At 41.5% G+C, this 20,885-nt stretch overlaps 1 protein-coding gene across 1 annotated transcript in view; it reads right to left on the bottom strand.

Annotated features, from left to right (window-relative positions):
* wnk1b (WNK lysine deficient protein kinase 1b) overlaps positions 1-14,592 on the bottom strand; it is an 87,966-nt gene extending 73,374 nt beyond the window's left edge. The window contains exons 1-2 of the mRNA XM_051077585.1: positions 13,935-14,592; positions 9,166-10,888 (exon numbers count right to left, since the gene is read on the bottom strand). Coding sequence (XP_050933542.1) covers positions 9,166-10,119 — 954 coding nt within the window. The 5' untranslated portion in view covers positions 10,120-10,888; positions 13,935-14,592. The remainder of the gene's footprint in view (positions 1-9,165; positions 10,889-13,934) is intronic.
* Positions 14,593-20,885: the final 6,293 nt, after the last annotated feature.

Raw genomic sequence — 20,885 nt, 5'->3', positions numbered from 1 at the left:
TACGCTGATGCAGACAACAGGCAGAGACTTGATCTATTTTAGACTGAGGTCACACTCACACAGTCTCTGACAGTGCCTTTCCTGAAACAGTGGTTTATTGAACACGCATTCAGCCCTGCCGTCAGTGGTTGATCTGTTGTATCAGAGAACGGAACTGCAGTTTTTCACTCTGCAGTTAAAATTGTCTGAATGTAATTAATATTTAATAAAACTTGATTCAGTGTTTAATCAAATAATAGAAACATCTGTTTACCAGACCCAAGCAGCTTCCGGCCCATGTTTAACTGGGCTAGGAGGAAGGTCATAAGAGTCAGGTCAAATGATGTGTCAACTCATTCCCACGGACACAGTGATGTGGTTTAGATGTCAGTTTTATTCATAGAGCTCTAAAGAATTTGCCTCAAAGGGTTTTTACAGTCAATAAACTATATGACACCCTCTACCTTTACACTCTTAGTTTGAGTCAGGAAAATTCTCTCCAAGAAAACTTTTTAAGATGAAAAAAGAGAGGAAACTTGAGGAAGAGCAACAGAGGATAGACATCTCTTCCAGTATACGGACAGATTGACGTGCAATAAATGCTGTTTACTGAAAAGGCAGACAACATCTGAGTAAAAGACAGAAACTGATATACTGAGAGTTGAAAGTGAAATGGAGGCAATAGACTGGGAAACAAAGACGTAAGATTCTTCAAGTGGTTTCCCAATATTTCAGGAATACTGACTGATGACAGTGTTTCCCTAGATTTACTCTGAATACAGGACTTGGAAACAGAATTTAAATGCTGTACTCTTTGTTTTTACTGATGAATCATTGTTATTGCAACAGCAACAACCCAGATGTTAGCAGTAATGTGTTGATGCCAATAAATCCATTAAAACCTGCACTTCTGTCTTTGCTGACGCATCTAACACAGTCACTCTTTGCTATATCCCCACTTATTCTGATCGCTCTACTGTTTATTTCACTTTATGTATAAAAATCAGTCATTTTCCTTTATTCTACTGGTTAAAGATTACACCCTGTGTAAGGCCAAAGGTTTAATTTCAACCAGGGCCACTTTGAACCTGTCTGTGGCAACTGGGTAGACTGGTGCAGTTTTATATTTGGTATGATAAAGTGTCTCAGGTTTTATTTGCTGCATGCACTGCAGTTTCAGCCTGTCTGAGGAGGGCAGAGGCTATCCACCTGATCCTAGATTTGTCATTTCTGGCTCAAAACAACGTGACCCAATCCCCTGCCTCTGATCTGCAGCTGTCGGCCAATTGTCGCTCTGAATTTCCAGGAAGTGATTATTCTCACAATGTCAGTATTGTTTAGCAGCTTCCTGGCAAAACATATTAAAAATGGGAAAACCATAACCCTCTTTTTCGCTAATCAGCCACACACACTTGCATTTAGTCAGGCTACTGTGAGAGTGTGTGCACGGCTGTATCTGGGTTGCAGCTGGAAATCACAATAGAAATTCAGGCTTTCTTGAGGACAAGGCTGAATGTAAGTCTTGTGGGTTCAATTGCAGGTTCTGTATTTCCAATATTTCACACACACACACACACACACACTACAATGTTTTTGTGGCTCTGTCGCTCTCAGCAGTGTAGTAGAACTGGCAGATCAGAGTTGGCTTGAAATAATCTTCAAAGTGGAGATTACAAAAAGATCAATGATGGAATGAATGAGTGCAGAGGAGGAGGAGGGGGAATCAGACAGAAAGTTACTCCTCCTCTTAATGTGTGAAATTTAGGAAGGAAAAGAATGATTTCAGTGGAGGAGAGGGAGGGATTAAGATGGAGAAAGAAACAGATGAGAGAAGGAAAATGATGAGTGGACCAGGAAGAGATGAAGGCGATAAAGGGAGGGAGGAGGGAATCTGATTGGAGAAAAATGGCAGAACGGGTGAGAGAGAAAAAGAAAACAGAGAGAGAGAGTATAAGCAGCTATGTCATCATGTCTCACTGAGCAAGTCATCTAACATCTGCCTGATGCGTTCACTGTCCCCAACTCACCCCTCAGCACACACACACAATCCCTACATCAACTGTAATCACACAGTTTTCCATGAATCACCAACACACATACATACCCTGTTTTCAATTAAACCATGCTCTAATCACATAAAGCACACATTCAGAGTGACATACCCCCCGACCTCCTCCCAACACACACCCTCAGCAGTTTCTAAAGCATCTTTCAGTCTCTCTCTCAGCTCTTTTCATTTGCAAGATGATTTTATTTAGAAGAAGGTGCCAAAAACACTTCAGCATCTTCAGCTTTACGACAAACACACACACACACACAAAGTGTTAGCTCAGGCTTGCACTTGCTTCTTATTTTTCTCTAAATAAACAGTGAGAGAGTGGGAGGGAGAAAGGTCAGTAAATTTGTCACTCTGAGCACACACATAACTAAACTGTTAACACACATATCTAAAGCCTCAGAGCTATCAAGAGAGATTTATGTGAGTGCGATAAAATGCTGCACTCCCATGGGTGGAAGGTCTAGACTACATGCAGTATTTTTAACTATGTTTGAATGACTGTGCACAAATATTATGCTATTTTAAAGATGTGATTTTCTTTATCACAACCATTACACCTCAACACTCCTCCACGAAGATGAATAACAAATACATTCTATAAGACAGGGTGGCCTGACCTTAATATTTATCATTAGGGGAAGCTCTGGGGTAAATATACTCACACACACACATTGAACGGAAGGAAGAACAGGGATGGTTTGCATATGAGGAAGTGTCAGCTTCTCTGTCTCTTTCCCTTTACTTCCTTACTGACACATAAGAGAGAGACAGAGAGGGAGAAAGACAAAGCAAGAGGAAGACTGAGCAATACAGTGAGAGAATGAGCAATAAAATGAATGAAAAAGAGATTTCCTCTGTGCCCTCCTCTTATCCTCTGTCATCTTCAGGTGATCCTACATCAGAGCTGAACATTCAGTGACCTCAGCCCACGGCATTCTCCTGTTTTATCACTCATAAATCCCACTGGCTGGGCTTTGGGGCCTTTACGTACTGTATCTGAACTACACATCATGCTGTTAAGTGTTTAAATGTGTGCTGAAATGCTGTGTGTGTAGAACAAGCTGGTACAGGTAACTGCACTCTCATTTTGACATTAAGTCCCAAAAACTCTCCTAAATACCCTTCATTCCTGCAGTTTACATGGCAGGAAACAAACCTGTTTGCCCATGGTGACTGTTAGCTCACTCAGCTGACACACAGACACACACACTTTCACACATTTTACAGCTAGTTTTATTAGAGAAGAATGACAGCCTTATGAGCGTTGTTGATGACTGATGGTACATATACACACACCTACAAGCCTTTTACCAACAACTACAGGGTAGCTGGTGGTGATTTTCCATCCTGACAATAGCAGAGAAAAGACTCAATCCAGCTATAAATTCTCTTTTCAGGTGGTTCTTAAATTACTTAGTCCACAAAACCATCTGCCTGTCTATCACATTAAAAACGCTGGAAATATCCTGCAAGTTTAAAAATGTTTCCACTTTAACTTTTTTATAATTAAACAGCTGAGCTCATCTGCAGCGAGGCTCAGCCAAATGAATAAGTTAACAATCCCCCAAGCTCGCTGCAGTGTGCACACAGCCACACCCCCACTGCATACAAACATGAACTCATATACAGACCAAACATTTTACATGCACATACAAATTAGCTTGATTGCTAATAAGGAAAAGGAACTGAGTAAATTATTTGTAGGAGAAAATGTTTAAGCTGCAGTTTCCATTCCTTTTTTCACTGTGCATGTGTTTTGGGGAGTTGCTTTAAAGCAATTTCAGAATCAATCAGCAGTGAGAACAGGTCTTCGCCAAAGGCTTGACACAGCTGCAGTTTGCTGTTTTGTCAGGGAAATTTGAACCTCTGGAAGGTCTAACCGTTTCACCTCAGCCCTGCTGCCCTGGAGTAAAATACTTTTTTCTCTCCTTTATACATGTGTACTCATATATACATCATCTCCATTTCAAAATTCTGCACGTAATATTTCACCATTTCCTAAACCATCATTTGACCTTATAAAGTGTGGCAGCATGGTGGTTTCTGCCTATAATATGTCAAATATAATTTTGGGAAAAGCTATTTTTTTTCCACAATCTAATAAAAATGTGAACAGATACTCGTCTGTTAAGGCAAAGCCTTGTAATTTGCACAGAGATAAAGTGCAACAGAGACTGTACTGTTCAGTTAAACTGCTTTTGGGAAATAACACTTCTTAAATGCCTAAACAATCTTGACAAACATCTCAGCATCCTCTTTCCTCCTCTTTCTCCCCTCATTTTGCATCTCCCTACCTCCAACATGATCTTCTCCGCCTTCCTCTGTCCTTCTAACCAACACATGGACACATTTCAGGCCAGTACCAGGTTAAAATGGGTCATCGCTATCAACAAAGTACTGCAATGCTAAAATTCGACACTGTGAGCCATATTTATTAGCCTCATTAGACAGCCATTTCATGGTACTACAGCGATATTGGTTTATCAATAGAAAATGAGGATGAAATTGTAAAATACAATGCATATATGATTTTATAATGACAAATGAACAAAGAAAAAAATTTCTGCATTGGTGCAGTACTTGCACATGCCAACAGAGCAGTCTGAGCTCAGACATCAGTTTCTCTCAAGGCACTGATGAATAAGTGTTTATGAAGGAGAAGCCTTGGAGCCCCCAAAACTGTGCGTACGTGCTTGTATATGTGTGTGTTGGGGAGGGGGCTAATCCGCCTTGTGTTGCTGTTGAGAGAGAAATTTCAAGGTCTTTGAGTGCCAGTAGAGCCAAGAGCCTAAGGTCTCTCACACAGACACCACACACACACACAGACACACACACAGACACACACACACAGACACACACACACACACACACACAGACACACACAGACACACACAGACAGACATGGGGTCCCTCCTCTTTTCATCCTGAGTTTCTCTGTTCTGTTCCCTCTTCTCCCTCCTCCTCCTCCCCCTTTTCACTTTGTCTTTTCTCCCCACTTTTCTTCCCTCCCTCCTCCCCATGTTTCCCATTTCTCTATTCTCTCACTGAACTCTCTCTGCATTCACTCTCTCCTCCTGAAACTCCTGCTCCTGATATTTCTACAGCCTTCATCTTCCTCCTCTCCACCAACCACCTGTCCACCTGTGTTCTCAAACGCTAAATTTATCTGTTTTTGCAATTTGTTCCATTTAATCTTCATTTTGTTCTTTACGTCTCTGTTTCTGACAGGGGAGTGAATGAATGCTGGGCAAGTCCTAGTGATTGCCTCTGACACAAGAAGCTGAACTCTGACCTTTAACCCTTCATCCTCCATCTCTGCCCTCTTGTAGGACTTCATTTCTCTCCTTCCCCTCCCTCCTCTCTCCCTTCTACATGACTCACACAAACTCCTATCTCAGTTTCATGGAGTTTTCTACAATATGCAAATCTGTTGCCACTTACTGGGCAGCTATCTTGATGTTGTGCTTAACCATAACAGCTCAGTGCTGTCCTCAAGTGCCTCACATTTCAAGCAGAGACCAAAAATGTTTTTTAATACAAGCCACAGCAATGGTTTCATCTCAGAATTCTTTCACCACTTTTGCCATTTCTTGAGCCACAAAGACAGAGATACTCCAACACTGATGCTTGGTTTCATGCCAGTGAGACTACTAACACTCACAAAAATCTACCAGCATCAGGCACTCTGTAATTTCCCACTCAGTTTCAATACAACTGAAGACTTTCAAATGATTTTTAATCGTTAACAGAAATAATAAATACAACTGAAACCATTTTTTCTACATTAGTACCTCAAGATTAAATTGATCTGAGACCTTCCCCCCTTTTCCATTTTCTCTCATTCCAGAAGAACTGTGTCAGCCTCTTCTTTCCCATCCATCATCTACCATCATGCCTAACAAGGCAGCTTAAGATAAGCTACTGCGTGACCTTCCTCCTCTTTCTCTCCATTACCTCTATCTATTCATCAATCTACTTCTTCACTAAAGCTTAAGCAAACTATCTGCTCTATCTCCTTCCTCCTCCCCCTGCTCAGTTTCCCTCCATCTATGGATCCCTCTGGAAACAGAAGTTAACCTGCTTTGGATCAGTTGCCAAACAACACAAAGACACACACACACCCACCCCCCAAATCTATCCCTAACAGACACCAGAATCTAAACAACCACAACTCACTTACATATGCATATTGCAGTGACTCACGGGGATGGAAACACACTCACACCACATATACACACGTACAAACACATATTTGCACATACAGAAGACCGACAGGATCCAGATGATCCTGACTCCCACAGATCTCCAGTTGCCATGCCCACCCAGTGAGTGAATGTGATTGGCTGTAGCGTGTGTATGTGTCTGTGTGTGCGTGTGCCTATGTAACTTTACTCCCACCATTCTGCCACATGTCAGCAGTTGCTCAGTCATCTTTCACTCTCTCTCACACACACACACACACAGGATTAGTCAGGCACTATAGAAAAGCACTTGTCTCTGCATGCATATAGCCTAGTCACCACAGGCCTTCAATACCCTTATATAACACATGTTAAATGGAAAATTACACTCCAGTACTCCGGCACATATCAAACATCAAACTAGTATTAAAAGTGTCAGTCTGTGTATTCAGATTTTTTATCCAAGTCACAACTTCATAATTTCTTAACTCGCCGTCAAAATCAATTTGAGGTCTGAACTCTGTCCCCTGCCAGAGACCTCCTTGCTACAGAACATTGTCACAAATCACCAGGTTTCCTCTTCCTGACAAGCAAGAGAGACAGAATGAGAGAAAGAAAGAGGCATGTGTGACAGAGAGAGAAAACTCAACAGAGGCTAGACGTTTGTTTTCTGATAAACAAATCGGTGTTTCCTAGACGCTGGGCATCAGGCGAAGCTGATTTTAGCTCCTGGGATTCAGGAGGACTCGAGGAGCATCTTGTGATGGAGATGACAGGAAAACAACCGCGCGGTCCCACAGGAAATAATCGCACACTGAGACATATAAACACGCTCAGATTTGCAGAGAAAACATTTAATTACACAATCTCACCTTGTTTGACTTTTTCTGGTTCTGATTAATTTAACAATCAGTCATAGAGGAGAGGGAAACAGCATGTTCAAAAGGCTAAACACACAAAGACTGACTTAGGTTTCCCATGCCTTTCAATTTATGAAGAAGAAAATCAATTTTCTTAGCTTGATTTCTGACTTACAACAAATAACTCTCAGCATGTGGTTAATTATGTTATTCCCTCTGTCTAAAATTCCCTGTCTGGCAGAAATACTGCAGAATAACACATAAAATGTTTTTTTTAATCTTAATCATACATTTGTTTCTCTGGCTCAGTGTTTCATTGGGGCAAGCAGTTCCACATTTTCTTCCTCCGCTAAAACCTCCACTCAGTCAGTGCTCTGTGCGTCATATGACCGTCTGAGACTGTTACCCTACATTTCTGACTGCTCAACACACCTCTGTCTCTGAGCGTACAGAAGGCAAAGGCCATTTTCTTCGCTTTCTGTCACCTCTCTCCACCACACATACATTAAACTCCTCTGCATGTCTCTTCTTCATACTTTCTATCTGCCTCTCTCTTTCTGTCTCTCTGACACACACTCAATGGAGAAGTTGCATCAGTGTACTGTAATTTAGCAACAGCATCCTGTGGTGAACTGTGTGCCATCCTGTGTCACGTTTCACACCATGAATCTTTTTTGTTAACCTTTATATAAATAAGAATGAAAGCTGACTGGGAGCTGGACAGTGCAGCCTGTCTTGTTCTAGCCACAGAGAAGTATAGTGGAGCAGCCAGGAAGTCCTCTGTCCTGTTCAAGGGCAATATAACCCACAGAAGTGGGTGAGAGGTGCAACAGTTTCACTCATTCACTTTCAGTACCCTGAATTTCCCAGACAGTCTGGGGATTTTGACCAGGCAGTCTAGTTATAACCTAAATTCTCTAACCTTAGGATAACGCTGTCCTACATGAATTAAAAAAAACACCCTACATTCTACAGATATCAAGTAGGCAGATTTATGAGGTTTGATTTCCAGCACATTAGATTGCCACAGTCATCAGAAAATCAAACCCACGCGCTTACACTTACATTAAGGCCTCAATTGTTCGGCATTCTCTTCCTCATTCGATACTCATTTATGCAATGTGTGATAGTGGTAATCTGATTAACCACAGCATCCGTTCACACACATAAATCAACCGTTAACACCATACAGTCAAAGTGGGGTAACTGAAGGGATGTTGCAATGAAAAAACAAAACCATGAGTAAGAAGATAAGAAGTGCCCGAGCTACAGTGGCAGGCAGGAGTTGCACCGTACCCCCTCAGTTTGTCGGATCAAAATCAGCACACCCGAGGAGAAGATTTTGGAGAAAACTCTACGTCTCACAACATAAATTTGGCCCAAAGAGCTGCTTCAGCTACAGGTCAATGTCAGAAAATTTTAATAACTAGAAGCAGCACAGTCTCCTGAGTGATAGCTCATCTTGCAACAAACCAGTGCATCAAACAATATTTCTATAATGACTGACCTAGAAACAGAATCAATTAATCATTCAAGGGGAAAAAACAACAATTTGAGCATCTCTGGAAACAAATATGGCAGCTACTGTGATGCCAGTGTAACAGCATTCACATTCACTCTCAATAAAACTCAACTCAAAATTAATCTTGTATGAGCAAGTTCAGAACATGAGCTACATCACTGCTGCTACTTTAAATTACACACAAACATCGTATTGATAGGAAGCAGCTGAATAAGGTGTTGCAACATTGCACTTTGCTGCATGGACAAGTCACGCTTTATCTAAACATGCAGCTTTAGCAGAATGTAACCTGCATAAGTATTTCAATCTCAATCAGACTGTGATCTCATTTTGTGAACATTTATACAGGAAAGCAGATGGGTGAGCAGGAAGTTCTCACATATCAGTAGCCTGAAGATGTCAGAGTAAAAAGAGAGGATACAATCAGTACCTGGATGAAGTTTTGGCACCTCAAGGGACAACAACAACAACAAAATTACATTTAATTAAAGACTTAGCAGGATAAACAGGAAGAGACATAGCACAGACACTAAGGAGGTGACAGGTTTATGAGTCTGGACTTACCTGGAGTTCACACCATGCCACTTCCACAGTAGTCTCTGTATCCAGTCCCTTGTACACAGTCTTGAAGGACCCTCTTCCAATTTCGATGTCAAATTTCAGGAAGCGTCCATCAGGTGAAGTCCCAACAGCTTTTGTCTCTACCTCCTCATCCTCTTGCACTCGTTTTTCGGCTTCTCTCTGCTCAGCTCGTGCTTTTGCTTGACCCTTGTCCTCCTCTGTCTCCCTCTCTTTCTCCTCGGCCGGACTACTAACGCTACAGTCATCCACATGTTCTACCGATTTTCCATCTTTTACCACCTGTTGTGTGTTCTCAGACCCTCTGGGACGCAATGTGACATCAGGCTGTTTGCCTGCTGTTTTGTCTGTAACATCCAATACTGTCGGGCTGGGCTCTTTTACTGCCCCATCTGCACTATGTTCAACACTGCTACTCGTGGAAACAGGAGCTGTGATACTGCCCACACCTAAATCTCCCTGAGCACTTTGTATGTGCCCCTCTGAAAGTGCCCCACTGAGCCCAAGACAAGGCTGAAGGGTCATGCTTTGCAAATAGGAACCTCTTGGGGCCTGCCCGTCCTCAGCATTTTGCACCCCAGGTCCAGGCCCTGGGGGCTGTGGAGTGAAGAAGGTGGGAGGCCCTTCACAGTCTGGAGGTGAGGTGAGTATCACAGCTGCTTTGCTGGGCAGGTCCAAAGCTGTGGCGTTGGAGTCACAAATCACACTACGACGGAAAAAACGGTGCTCAGCTGTTTTAGAGTCTCTATCCATCGTGTGGCGCCGACGTTGGACCTCGGGGTGTCCGCCGAGCTTCTCCACCAAGTGCGAGTCTGAACTGGCAGAGCCGTTCACATTCTTGTGAGGGGTCTGGGGTGATGGACAGGGTGAGGCAGAGGGAGGTGGGGGGGCTGGGGCAATGAATTTCACTGCTTTGCTGCTACTATTGCTTTCAGACATTCTTCCTCAAGGCTCAGAACACAAAAGAGAAATTCTATCTGTATAAATAAGGATTTTTTTATATGAGTAATCAGACCAACCTATGTGTAAACTAATTGCGGGCGCAAATCTTGACTAGCAAGCTCCTTTTTCACATGAAAGGCTCTCCAACTTCTGATCAAACTCCAGGAAAAGCAAAGTGGACAGATTACAGAAAATAAATCCAATCAAATCAACTAACTGCAGCAATCTTTGTTGTGTTCTATATCTTTTTCCCAAAGATTTATTGACTCTACTTCCTCTTTGCAATGTCAACAAATGTCTTGTTTCAACAAGACAACCTGCAGTTCCTGCAAGGCCCTTCCAAACAGGGCAGAGGGAAGCCCCGGGAGAGGCAAAGGGGCTTTCTTTTAAAGACTGGGGAGGGAAGGGATGAAAAGCAGTCAAAGGAGGGGGAGTGCAAGCACTGCAGAGAGGTGGCACCCGTCAAATTAACACCCGAATCCATTCTGCTGCCAACATCCAGAGAGCAACCACCACGACATGGAAGAACTGGAGATGTAACAGACCAGTATGGCCTCCCAAAGGCTGATAAGACAAAATATGGTTGGAATCCAATCTGTTACAGGTCTGGTGAAGTTTTTGTAAAAACAAGCAGACCACTCCTTTGCTCACTGAAGGCAGGACTCCTTGGAGAGGTTTCTGGCCTGCCTGGTGAGGCCAGCCAGAAGGCTAGGTAGGCCTAGCCTGGCCTAGCCTGGCCCAGCTCGGTCTGCTTCTGTCCTTGTCTCTGGAAATAAAAGAGAGAAAAAGAGCACTGAGAGATGAAACTATATTTTCTTTATACATCTGACCATGCACCACAAAATTCACCATCTGCTTTCACTTGACTACATCGCTGACCCAGCCATCTTCAAGGGACTTCCAAATGATAGTTGGTTCCCTGCCAAAGTGCCTAGTGGAACATACAGTACAAGCTGTCAGATACTGTGACATTTTACCACCATTTGGCCCATAATCAGTGATATGAATGACACAAGCAGGGTGGGAAACGAACACCAGCCAAACGCCACCACAAATTTGGTTGTAGTTGACAAATCTGTTAGTCCCTGCAACCACTAAGCAGAGATCTTCCGCTTATTTGGATGTTTGTTTCATAGGCAATTTGGATGGTAAAATTGTGAAACTGGGTCACTGAATGACAAAGCTGGGTTCCTCAAACCAAAAAGTGAGTATTCACATTTATTAAAGCACCGCCATAAGTAATTCATTATTCCAGATTTGGCTGATAGGTGATTTAGTCAGAGTTTTGGAGAGCATAAAAACTCCAGCAGCCTTGATTTGGGATTTATCAGTGAACATTTGACCTGGGTTGAGCCTGGCATAATCTTTAATCTCCAACTCAAGCTCATTGACAAGAAAGAGATCTCCATCCTACCCCAATCTCTCCTTTCCTGTGTAGTTAATGCAGTGGAGTGATGCAGTAGAGTGTGCGCCTAATTGCTCCACGTTCCAAATTTAGCCTGAAGTTCGCCACGGCCCGGCTGACCCCAAGGTTAGGCTACTCTGTGGCAATTCAGCAGCTTAACATGAGAGAGGATGGGGGCACTCAGAGTGAGAGAGACCGAAACACTGCACAGAAACTAAATGCACATCTGAGGACACTGTACAAGTGTATTACATTACATACTGCATTACAGAAAACTTATCAAGAGGCTGTCTTACATAACATCCTACAGATAACTTCTACTGTGTTATCACAGTGGCACTGGCACAGCGGAACAGCAGCTGCTTTGGTGTATGTTGTTAGAAATTATTCGCAGCACATTTATTCATGTTTAAAACAACCGCTAATAAGTTTTCACAAGTCTTATCAACACTGATGCACAAAGAAACATGCAGAATAACTGTCAAATTTCTGTTTGGTCATCTACAGAGTTTCCTCTATCTAATTGGTCTCCAATGACTGGAGATTTTAAAACTGCACATATGAAAGCATATGCTAAAAAGGATTCAAGAAAGCTAAAACAGTCTTGTGTTGATAAGCTGAAGAGTTTTCTTTGCATTGAATATGAAACTTGTTGTTGTGCAGGAGATATTTTTACATTTCCCTGAGTTAGATTCCTTGCAGTGACCACAACATACACAACACAAGAGACTGATCAGGCCCCACAGACAACTGTATATTGCCTCAATTAAGGGAAGTGGGGGAAGGATTAGCACTGAAGAGGTCACATTAGGTATGTGCCTTAAGGCCATCAGGTAGAATCTGAAAAACTTTACATGTCATTTTATTACAGGTTTGAATTTTTCTCTTGAAATAATCCCTCAGATTATTGAACCGGAAACATTTTTTTCAGCACCTAGCTGTTCTCCAGGTTAAGAGAAGTCATTTATTCAACCAGATGTCTCAACTTCCAGTCCAGGTGTAGACTGTAGAGAAAAGTATAATGATCAATGACGTAATACATTACACAATATGATGGCACCAAGTGAGGAGACTAGACTTGATGACTTATGTATGAAACGGCAGGCCTCACTGAAGTGGATTACAGGGTGTGTTTCATCTAAGTCACAAAAAAACTCTCAGATCTAAATATTTAATTGGACAGCTGTATGCTCCCCATGCCCAAAGTTTTGTGTGTATGATGACTTGAAATGGATAGATACATCATACTGTTTATCATTTGGGATAACTTTCAGTTTAAATGACACCCAGGGGGGATACTGTGGTGACATTAATTAAGCTTAGTGCTGCTGAAAAACATTTGCCTGTCTGTGGTTGTGATTATCACATGTATCTTATTTAAGAAATGAACCACGAGAAGATGTTTTTACAGTGATTTCACAACAGCTAGGGGGTGTTGAAAGGTGTAAAACCGGGCGGAGACTTTAAAACCTAGCCTCTACTGGCCTTCATGTATGGTCAGCCAGCCAGACAATAAACACTAAATACTTTTTTTCCCAAAACACTTTTTTTGAATCTATATTAACAATAATAATGGTCAGTGGAGGTTTTCAGGATAAGTGTACGACATTAATATTTAAATTAACCTTGATATTGGCTGATTTTTTTCATAAAACATATTTATTTTCATCAGAGTCATCACAGGTGTCCCGCAACGACTAATTAGTTGTCTCTTTGATAACCTGAAGTTAGCCTTGCTAGCATAGACTATATCACTAACATGCTACTATGTATTGCTACAAAAATACATAAATATCGGTTTAGAGCATTTATACAATATTACTTTATACACAATATTCACAAAACAACACATTTTTAAAGTTATTCTTCGTTAAGTTCCCTGACAAATGTAACGCACATATAAAGACTCGAGCATGGCCGAAATGTGATAGTCAGACTTATGAATGTATGATGTATATGTATATTATGAATGTATCATTATGTTGTCAATGCAAGCAAATGAATTAATTATAGTTAAGTTCTGCTTAACCTGATGAAAAAAAGATGTTGGTCTTGTTACAATCAGCACTGGAGCAATCAAAAGGTAAAGAGGCAAGAGAGTCGTCATCTTAAAAGTTATGGGGCTTGTAGGTAAACTCATGGAAAATGTCGCTGAGTTATGTGAAAATATTAATAATAAATAGGTTACACAGGTGCATGCTTTTGCTAAATGTCCTGAACCGTGAGCTTGTGTGGCAAGAACTGAGCAAACCGTGCAATGAAGGGGTTCACTGCTGCTGCCTGTTGAGGAACTCAAGAAAACGAGGCTATGCAGCTAACTTTGCCTACAGGCAACAACAAGACACAACCAAAAAAACAGTCACGATGCAGATAAAGCGTCATGATCAAATAAAAAATGCACTGTTACCTGTTACATCGGTGTGGGCTGTGTTGGCACCGAAGAAAAATGAAGGTAAAAAACTTGACTAAAAAGCCTTTTAACTCCTCTGCAGTGGGGGTCCGCTCCGACACACAGCACTAATGTCAGTATAGTGCGTCACATTAAAGCCACAGTTGGTTGCTGAAAAACCCGAAAAAGACTCTATTTACAGAAACATAACTAAGCTACAAATCTTTATCCTTCTTCGAAAGGTCCGAGCGGCGACGCTGTGAGCGGAACGTGCAGCGAGCCAAGGCAGACGAACAGACACCTCCCACAGGGCAGAGAAGCCAAGTTCGCTCGCTGGTGTCGCGGCGGCTGTGGTACTTCTCTTCTGTCTGTCTCTGTGTTGTCTGTGCCCGGGTCTGCAACCGCTTACCAAAAAAACGCACGCTCGACTCAAACGGAACGCATTATCCTCATCCGTATCAACGTCCACTCCGGTCCCGCGACCGTCCTTTCGTGCTTCCCGCCTCGTGCAGTGCGATAAATCCGCTGTGAACCACACTTATTCCCCGTTTTTAAGCCATCAGACGGCGGCTCCGTCTGCTCTGTGCTCCTCTGTAGCGATGACTCGACAAGGCGACGACTGGGCTTTCACACAGAAGTGCCGCGTGAAGACAGCTACCGTTACCGCGGGTGACACAGGAAAAGGGCCGTTCTTTCAAAATAAAGCGCAAAACCAAAATTTACACTCGTGTAAATTGTTTATGTTTTATCAAGACCAGAAATCAAACCCGCCGTAGCAGCGGTCTAGTGAAAACGGCTGTTGGTGAATGCACAAGCCATTTTGTTCAAGCTACGTGAGTCTTTGTGAGTACATCCTGCAGCTCTCACGCTATTTACTTGCGAGGAGTCAGCAATCTGCATCTTTTTGATCTGACGGAGATTCAGCTGCAGAGAGCGGGCATGAAGAGGAAACATCTCTCGACAGGTGTGAGCTCTGAAGGTGTACATCATTTAAAACGGAGGTTGAATAAAGAGTCAAGGCAGATAAACGGTCATTGTTGTGAATGTGACTTTTTAAAACCAACATTTTTATATTAATCGGTGGTTATCATTTGTTCTCATGTCGTCTTTGTTTTAGTCTACTTATTTTCCTTACAGTGATTATACTATAATTCATTACTGACACAAGAAGCTGCAACAGTCACTGGAACAAGCAGGCTAGGTGTTTTCACTTTAAATATTTTAGTTTAAAACATAGGCTACGTTTGAAATATAGATGTGGTTTCCATAAACATATGTCTATAGAGGTTTAATAATCTTGTGTATACCGGTCTAATTAATACAACTTTGTTAAATGTATATAGTATGTAGTCACTGCATTAACTGCATTAAAAATCGTGAATAAAGTCGTGTCAAATAATACCTTGTTGCATTTTATTAAGTACCACTGCGACACTGAATATAACTAAGTACATTCTTCACTTAATTAATATATTGCCCAATAAAATTGCGCCCCTGAAAGAATGTTGTAATTTATTCACGAATAAGAATCCTATGTTGACAGGCCAAACCGGAAGCGCTGTTGTGCATCCGGACTGGCTTGACATCGACAGCCGGAGGAAAACTCCAGCGTCCTGAGCTGGTCCAACAGCTGCAGCGTGAGCCAACACATGTCGTTCATCATGCTTTTATTTAAGGTCTCGTGCATGGTCAGTCTTTATACCTGACACTCATTGCCTTTATGTGTGTGTGTGTGTGTGTGTGTGTGTGTGTACTCTCTCTCTCTCTCTGTGTGTACACGTGTGTATGTGGGGGGTGGGGGGGATGATCACCTTTATCATAACTGCTGAGGAGGTGTCATAAAAGCTCCTCGCCCTTAGAGAAAAAAAATCCTATGAGTATTGCATATGTATGAGTATATGCACTCTGGATGGATGTATAACAGTGCTAAAGTCTGCTCCTTCTAAAGACTGAACATGAGAATTTAACCACAGTTAAGGATCTGACATTTTTCTGTCTGTCAGATCTACCTGATGTTGAGCGGCAGCGCATCTGGCAAGAATAAACAAGGCAGGATAATAGTTTTAACCTTGCTCATCAGTTAGTGTGTGTGTGTGTGTGTGTGTGTGTGTGTGTGTGTATGTGTCCCAGCCATCACACGCACACTATTGTTCAGTTTTCTTCTGAGGGTCTTCCTGTTTGTATTTGACAGCAAGGGGGTCCAAACATTTTAACGCCACGGTTCTTCAAATGAACGCAGACTAAAGGAGAACCCCCTGATTATAGCGTTCTCATAACATTATCTCACCACTCCAACTTTGAATAAACAAAACTATTCAGATGAAGAGCAACCAGTCTGACACATTACCACCATCCACCCATCAAATGACCCATCAGGTGTGTTTATGGTTTTGTTTTTTACTTTTTACACATATTCATGCAAATGTTCTTTCTTAAAAAAGTGACATTAAAAACATCACCTTTGACCTATAGTATGTGCTGTAAACTAATTTATACGGTCATCGCCATATCTTATCAAATATAGCTGTTATCTAAGCTTCCACTGTTAACAGCAGGATAATTTGCTCAGTATTGCTGCTACGCAATCAGCAAACACTCCTGAAATGATAAAGTGCTGCAAAGGATGTTGTCATACCTGCAATTCTCACATGCTGACACACACCAGCACTTGTTATTGAATGGTGGAGCAGAGACACAAACTGGGTCATGGACTTGTTGTTTTGTGTCTTCACATGACCACCAGGAGTTTAATATTGCAGCGGAACATGAATGAGCCTGTGTGTGTTTCAGTACAGAGCATATCATTCAATTTGGGTCCTGATTCCTGACCTGGAAAGGAGTTGGGTGGTGGTGGTGGTGGGTGCTCCTTTGCCTGTGCGCACATATGCTGCACATGTTTATCCAGCACTTTGCTTAAGGCAGTGAAACAATATGCAAGGTTGAAACAACAACACAACAGCAAGTGAGGACTGAACCACAACACTTTTGGTAAGTGTACAAAGACTGTCTTTGAATGCCTAAAATGTACATGTATTGTATGCACAACTGATGAGAGATAGTCCACAAACAAATGTATGAACTTTGAACTTTTTCAGTTCAGTCTCCATAAATACCAACAATCTATATGTTTGCATTAACTGTACAGACAGTATTTCATTTCATATCCTTTCCTTTTATATCCTGTCTTATGCATTATCATACATCTTATTGAAATCTGGCCTGATACATTTTGACTATGTAAAGCAATTAAAAGCGCATTTGATGTTTAAGTCTGTCTTTATTTGTCTTTCATTTTTGTAAATGCGTATTTGAATGCCTATTAAACTGGATTTACAAGGGTTGTGAATGTGAGAGTTTGCTGGAAGCTGTCGATTGGACAAAACAAAATCTTGGAGAGAAACGTGCATTTCAGGTGAAGATCAGCATGCAGGCCTTTACAACTGACAGCAAGAGTTTACCTTCAGCATTCCTTCAGTACACACACACACACACACACACACACCTCCACACACCTCGGCCTCCTCCTTCTGTAAGTTGTAAAAATGCCCCAGAAAATTACTCTGTCAGAATGAATGATTTATTCTACTCCCTCTCTTTCTTTCTCTCTCTGCTCTGACCTGTACCTGGGTTGACCTGAAAACTGAATGCTAGCCTGCAGTACTAGCAACACATTTTAACCCTCAAGTTTACAGGAATACTAGATTGAAAAGCCAACACCCTTCGGCAACTACTCTCAAGGTAGCTGCAAAGCATAAGCTCTCAGTGAGGTGACAAGTGACCTGAGCTGCAGAGTGATAGATCCACAGAGCTTTCATATTTCAAACAACAAATTTCCATGGACATTTCTATCTGCTCAACAGAGCAGAACATACTGATGACTGTAAATCACACTTCCCTGGTACAAATTCTTATCTTTGGCTAACTCAGAAATGAGCCAACATTGGCTTACATGCAATTTGAGCAATCTAGAAACTGGGTTGTAGTTTTCGCACTGTATGTCACTTTGGATGTCAACATAATGCCTGAAATGTTACATGTAGCTTTTGGGTCTATTAAAATTTCTTAATGACTGTTCATGGTGCAGGCAGCCACAGGATTTGTATATTCAAGGAAGTAACAAGTGGTGTTGACTGACAACTCAAACAGTTGGAATTCATTAGCTGAGAGGTTCTGACAACACAAGCTTTCACTCTTTGGATGGCTTTCAGAAATAAACCAAAAGTGACATTTTAACCTCTTCCTCTTTTGTCATTTTCTCTCAGGGCTCCAGACACCCAGTTTTATCTCTCTTTCCGTCAAACACAAAGACACTGTAATCTAAACTTCGATCAGTCTTGTTGTCTTCCACAGAATTCTGTGATGCATTTTCTGATTTCTAAAAATAAAACATGGTGGCAAGGTATTTGTAAGAATTTACATAGTATAGCTATTGTCCAATGAATATGTGATTGAAGCCATGCCAACATTAAAGCCTGCCAACCTGTGGCAGTTGTGTTTACATTAAGGCTGGATTATTTGCTCATTCTGACTCAAAAACAGGATGCAATCTTACTCTTAAAATAGCACCTTTGCTGTTTTTTAGACCAGGAAGACAGCACTATTTTTTATGGTAGTGAAAAATAATAAGTGAATAATCTCAAATTTGTTTTCAGTTGACCTTTTTGATGAAAAGACATCCAGAATCTATTTGAAAATGCAGTTTATTTCTTTGCATTTAAAGAAAGAGGTTGTTTGTGGAGCTGTAGCACAGTTTGTATATCTCTTCTTGTTTTTACTCTCCTCACTTATACTTGATTTTTGCAGTGTGTTATAAAGGCATGTTGAGGGAGTGTATCTACATGTCTAGTTCTGGTCCTGTAGCTCACCTACACACACACACACACACACACACACACACACACAAAACATAAGCAAGCAAAAGAGGAAGCTTGAGAGCAAAGTATAACCGAGAACATGCAGAGGGGAAATATGCAAAGAAAGCCTGCTGACATTGCATTGTGTGTGTGTGTGTGTGTGTGTGTGTGTGTGTGTGTGTGTGTGTGAGTGTGAGTGTGAGTGTGAAGTGTGTGTATCTGTGCATGCTGCCTCCCATATAAAGGATGCAATCATGGAAAGTCTTCCTCTGCACTCAGCTGTCACTGATCAGTTCCGGATGGATGAATTTTCATTTTACGCTCAGAAACATTTATTGATGGTTGTGTGTTTCCAGACATCAGTAAGTCTATTTTAACCTTACTGATTCCCCATTTTTCTAAAGGTCATGGTATTATCTCCATTACTCAGTGTCTCAGTGTATGTGTGAAGTGTAAAACCTGTCATTGAATGTTAAACATGCTATGGTGCCTCGTTTGTCCCTCCATTTCTGCAAGTATGTGTGTTGCTCCAGGTAAGAGGACTGAGAAATTGCCTCCTCTCAAAGGGCAAAGTGTGACCTGTGTCAACCTTACTGATGTCAGTGGGAATTTGTCCTTTCTGACGAGGCACAACAGGTTGGAGAACATGTTGAAACAGCTCAGGTAGGTAAGTTAGACCTCTCTCTCTCTCTCTCTCTCTCTCTCTCTCTCTCTCTCTCTCTCTCTCTCTCTCTCTCTCTCTCCATGTCTTCCCTTTCCCCTGTCTATGCCTTTCTCATGACGTCATACGCACATTCGAATTACACTCTGACAGATATATGATGTAACATAATGAATAAAAACTGGGTTTTTCTTTAAGATAACACAGTATATGACATGTTTTCTGCTTTGTGTCTGTGGAATTCATCCAGAGTGAATCTACCTGTCATGTGAGGCCCATATGATGCTGGGACATTCTGGGACACCTGACATTAAAATTTAATTCAATTGTGAGATGAATTTACACCTAAATGTTTGCAGAACAAGGAGATAATACTGTATATCCAGTGTGCGGTGACCCTCCCTGGCTTTAACATGTGACCAATCAGACGCTGGCTGTGGGCATCTGCTGCAGGAGAGAATCAGCTATTGTTTTCCCTGTTTAAAACCAAGAACATTTTAAGAATTCATATTAGCTGGAGAATCATTCAAACCACCTGCTGCTGTGGATACTGAATTAAACCTTGGTACATTTAAATTTGATTTCATTTAACTCTCCCTCTGCTTCACCCACATGTCAAGACACTCACACACTAAAGAGCTTCTTAGTATGACTATATTCAACAAGTGAAGCAGCTGGTTGAGTGCCTTGATCAAGGGCACTTCAGCAGAATTTACTGAGGCAGTGAACAGAATAATAAATGTTTTGTTTGAGGCCTCTTTCTTCTTCTGTATTGCGTTTGACAACTTAAAGTCAAGTGTAAACTCTTTTGAATTATGAATGCCATGCCAGTAACTGTGCATGTGCTATATTGTATGTGTGAGTGTGTGGGTGCCTCTGTGTGTAAGAGGATGTGCTTTGAAGCCCTCGTGTTGCAACAGTGAACCTGTCACTTCCCTTATTAGTGACACTGCATGCAACTCCTGCCATCTCAAGCTAGAAAGAGGGGCTCTATAGGCATTGCAGATATACTGTAATTCTGCTTTACGTGAGTGCAAGCTTGGATATGCAGTGCATTGGAGGATGTGCAATAGTATATTCATATGTAATACTCTAGGAAATGATTGACTATAATGCAGGTCATGTACCCTTTTCCCTCAAAAAATAACCATTTGTCACTGAACACTGATTCATTTACCAGGATACTGAAAAACGATTTTATCAGCATTCAGGCATTTTTTTTCTCCCATGTTAGTGGATCACTCATTTTGCCATACCCCTGGTATTTCATTTTGAGTGCAAATCATATCCCATTTTTTTAAATTGACAAATGTGCAATGTCCATGTGTAATAAATACAAAAATGAATTGCCTCACATTTTATTTTTTTTATTGCTTTTCTTGAGCTTGTTTGTGATTGGTGGTGATGCCTTGCTTTATGCACATGAATATTTGAATTATGTTTTTGGGATGTATT

The sequence above is a fragment of the Lates calcarifer genome, linkage group LG18, assembly GCF_001640805.2.
Source record: "Lates calcarifer isolate ASB-BC8 linkage group LG18, TLL_Latcal_v3, whole genome shotgun sequence".
Lineage (NCBI taxonomy): Eukaryota > Metazoa > Chordata > Actinopteri > Centropomidae > Lates > Lates calcarifer.
The sequence above is the reverse complement of the archived record's forward strand: the minus strand, read 5'-3'. Positions and strand labels throughout refer to the sequence as shown.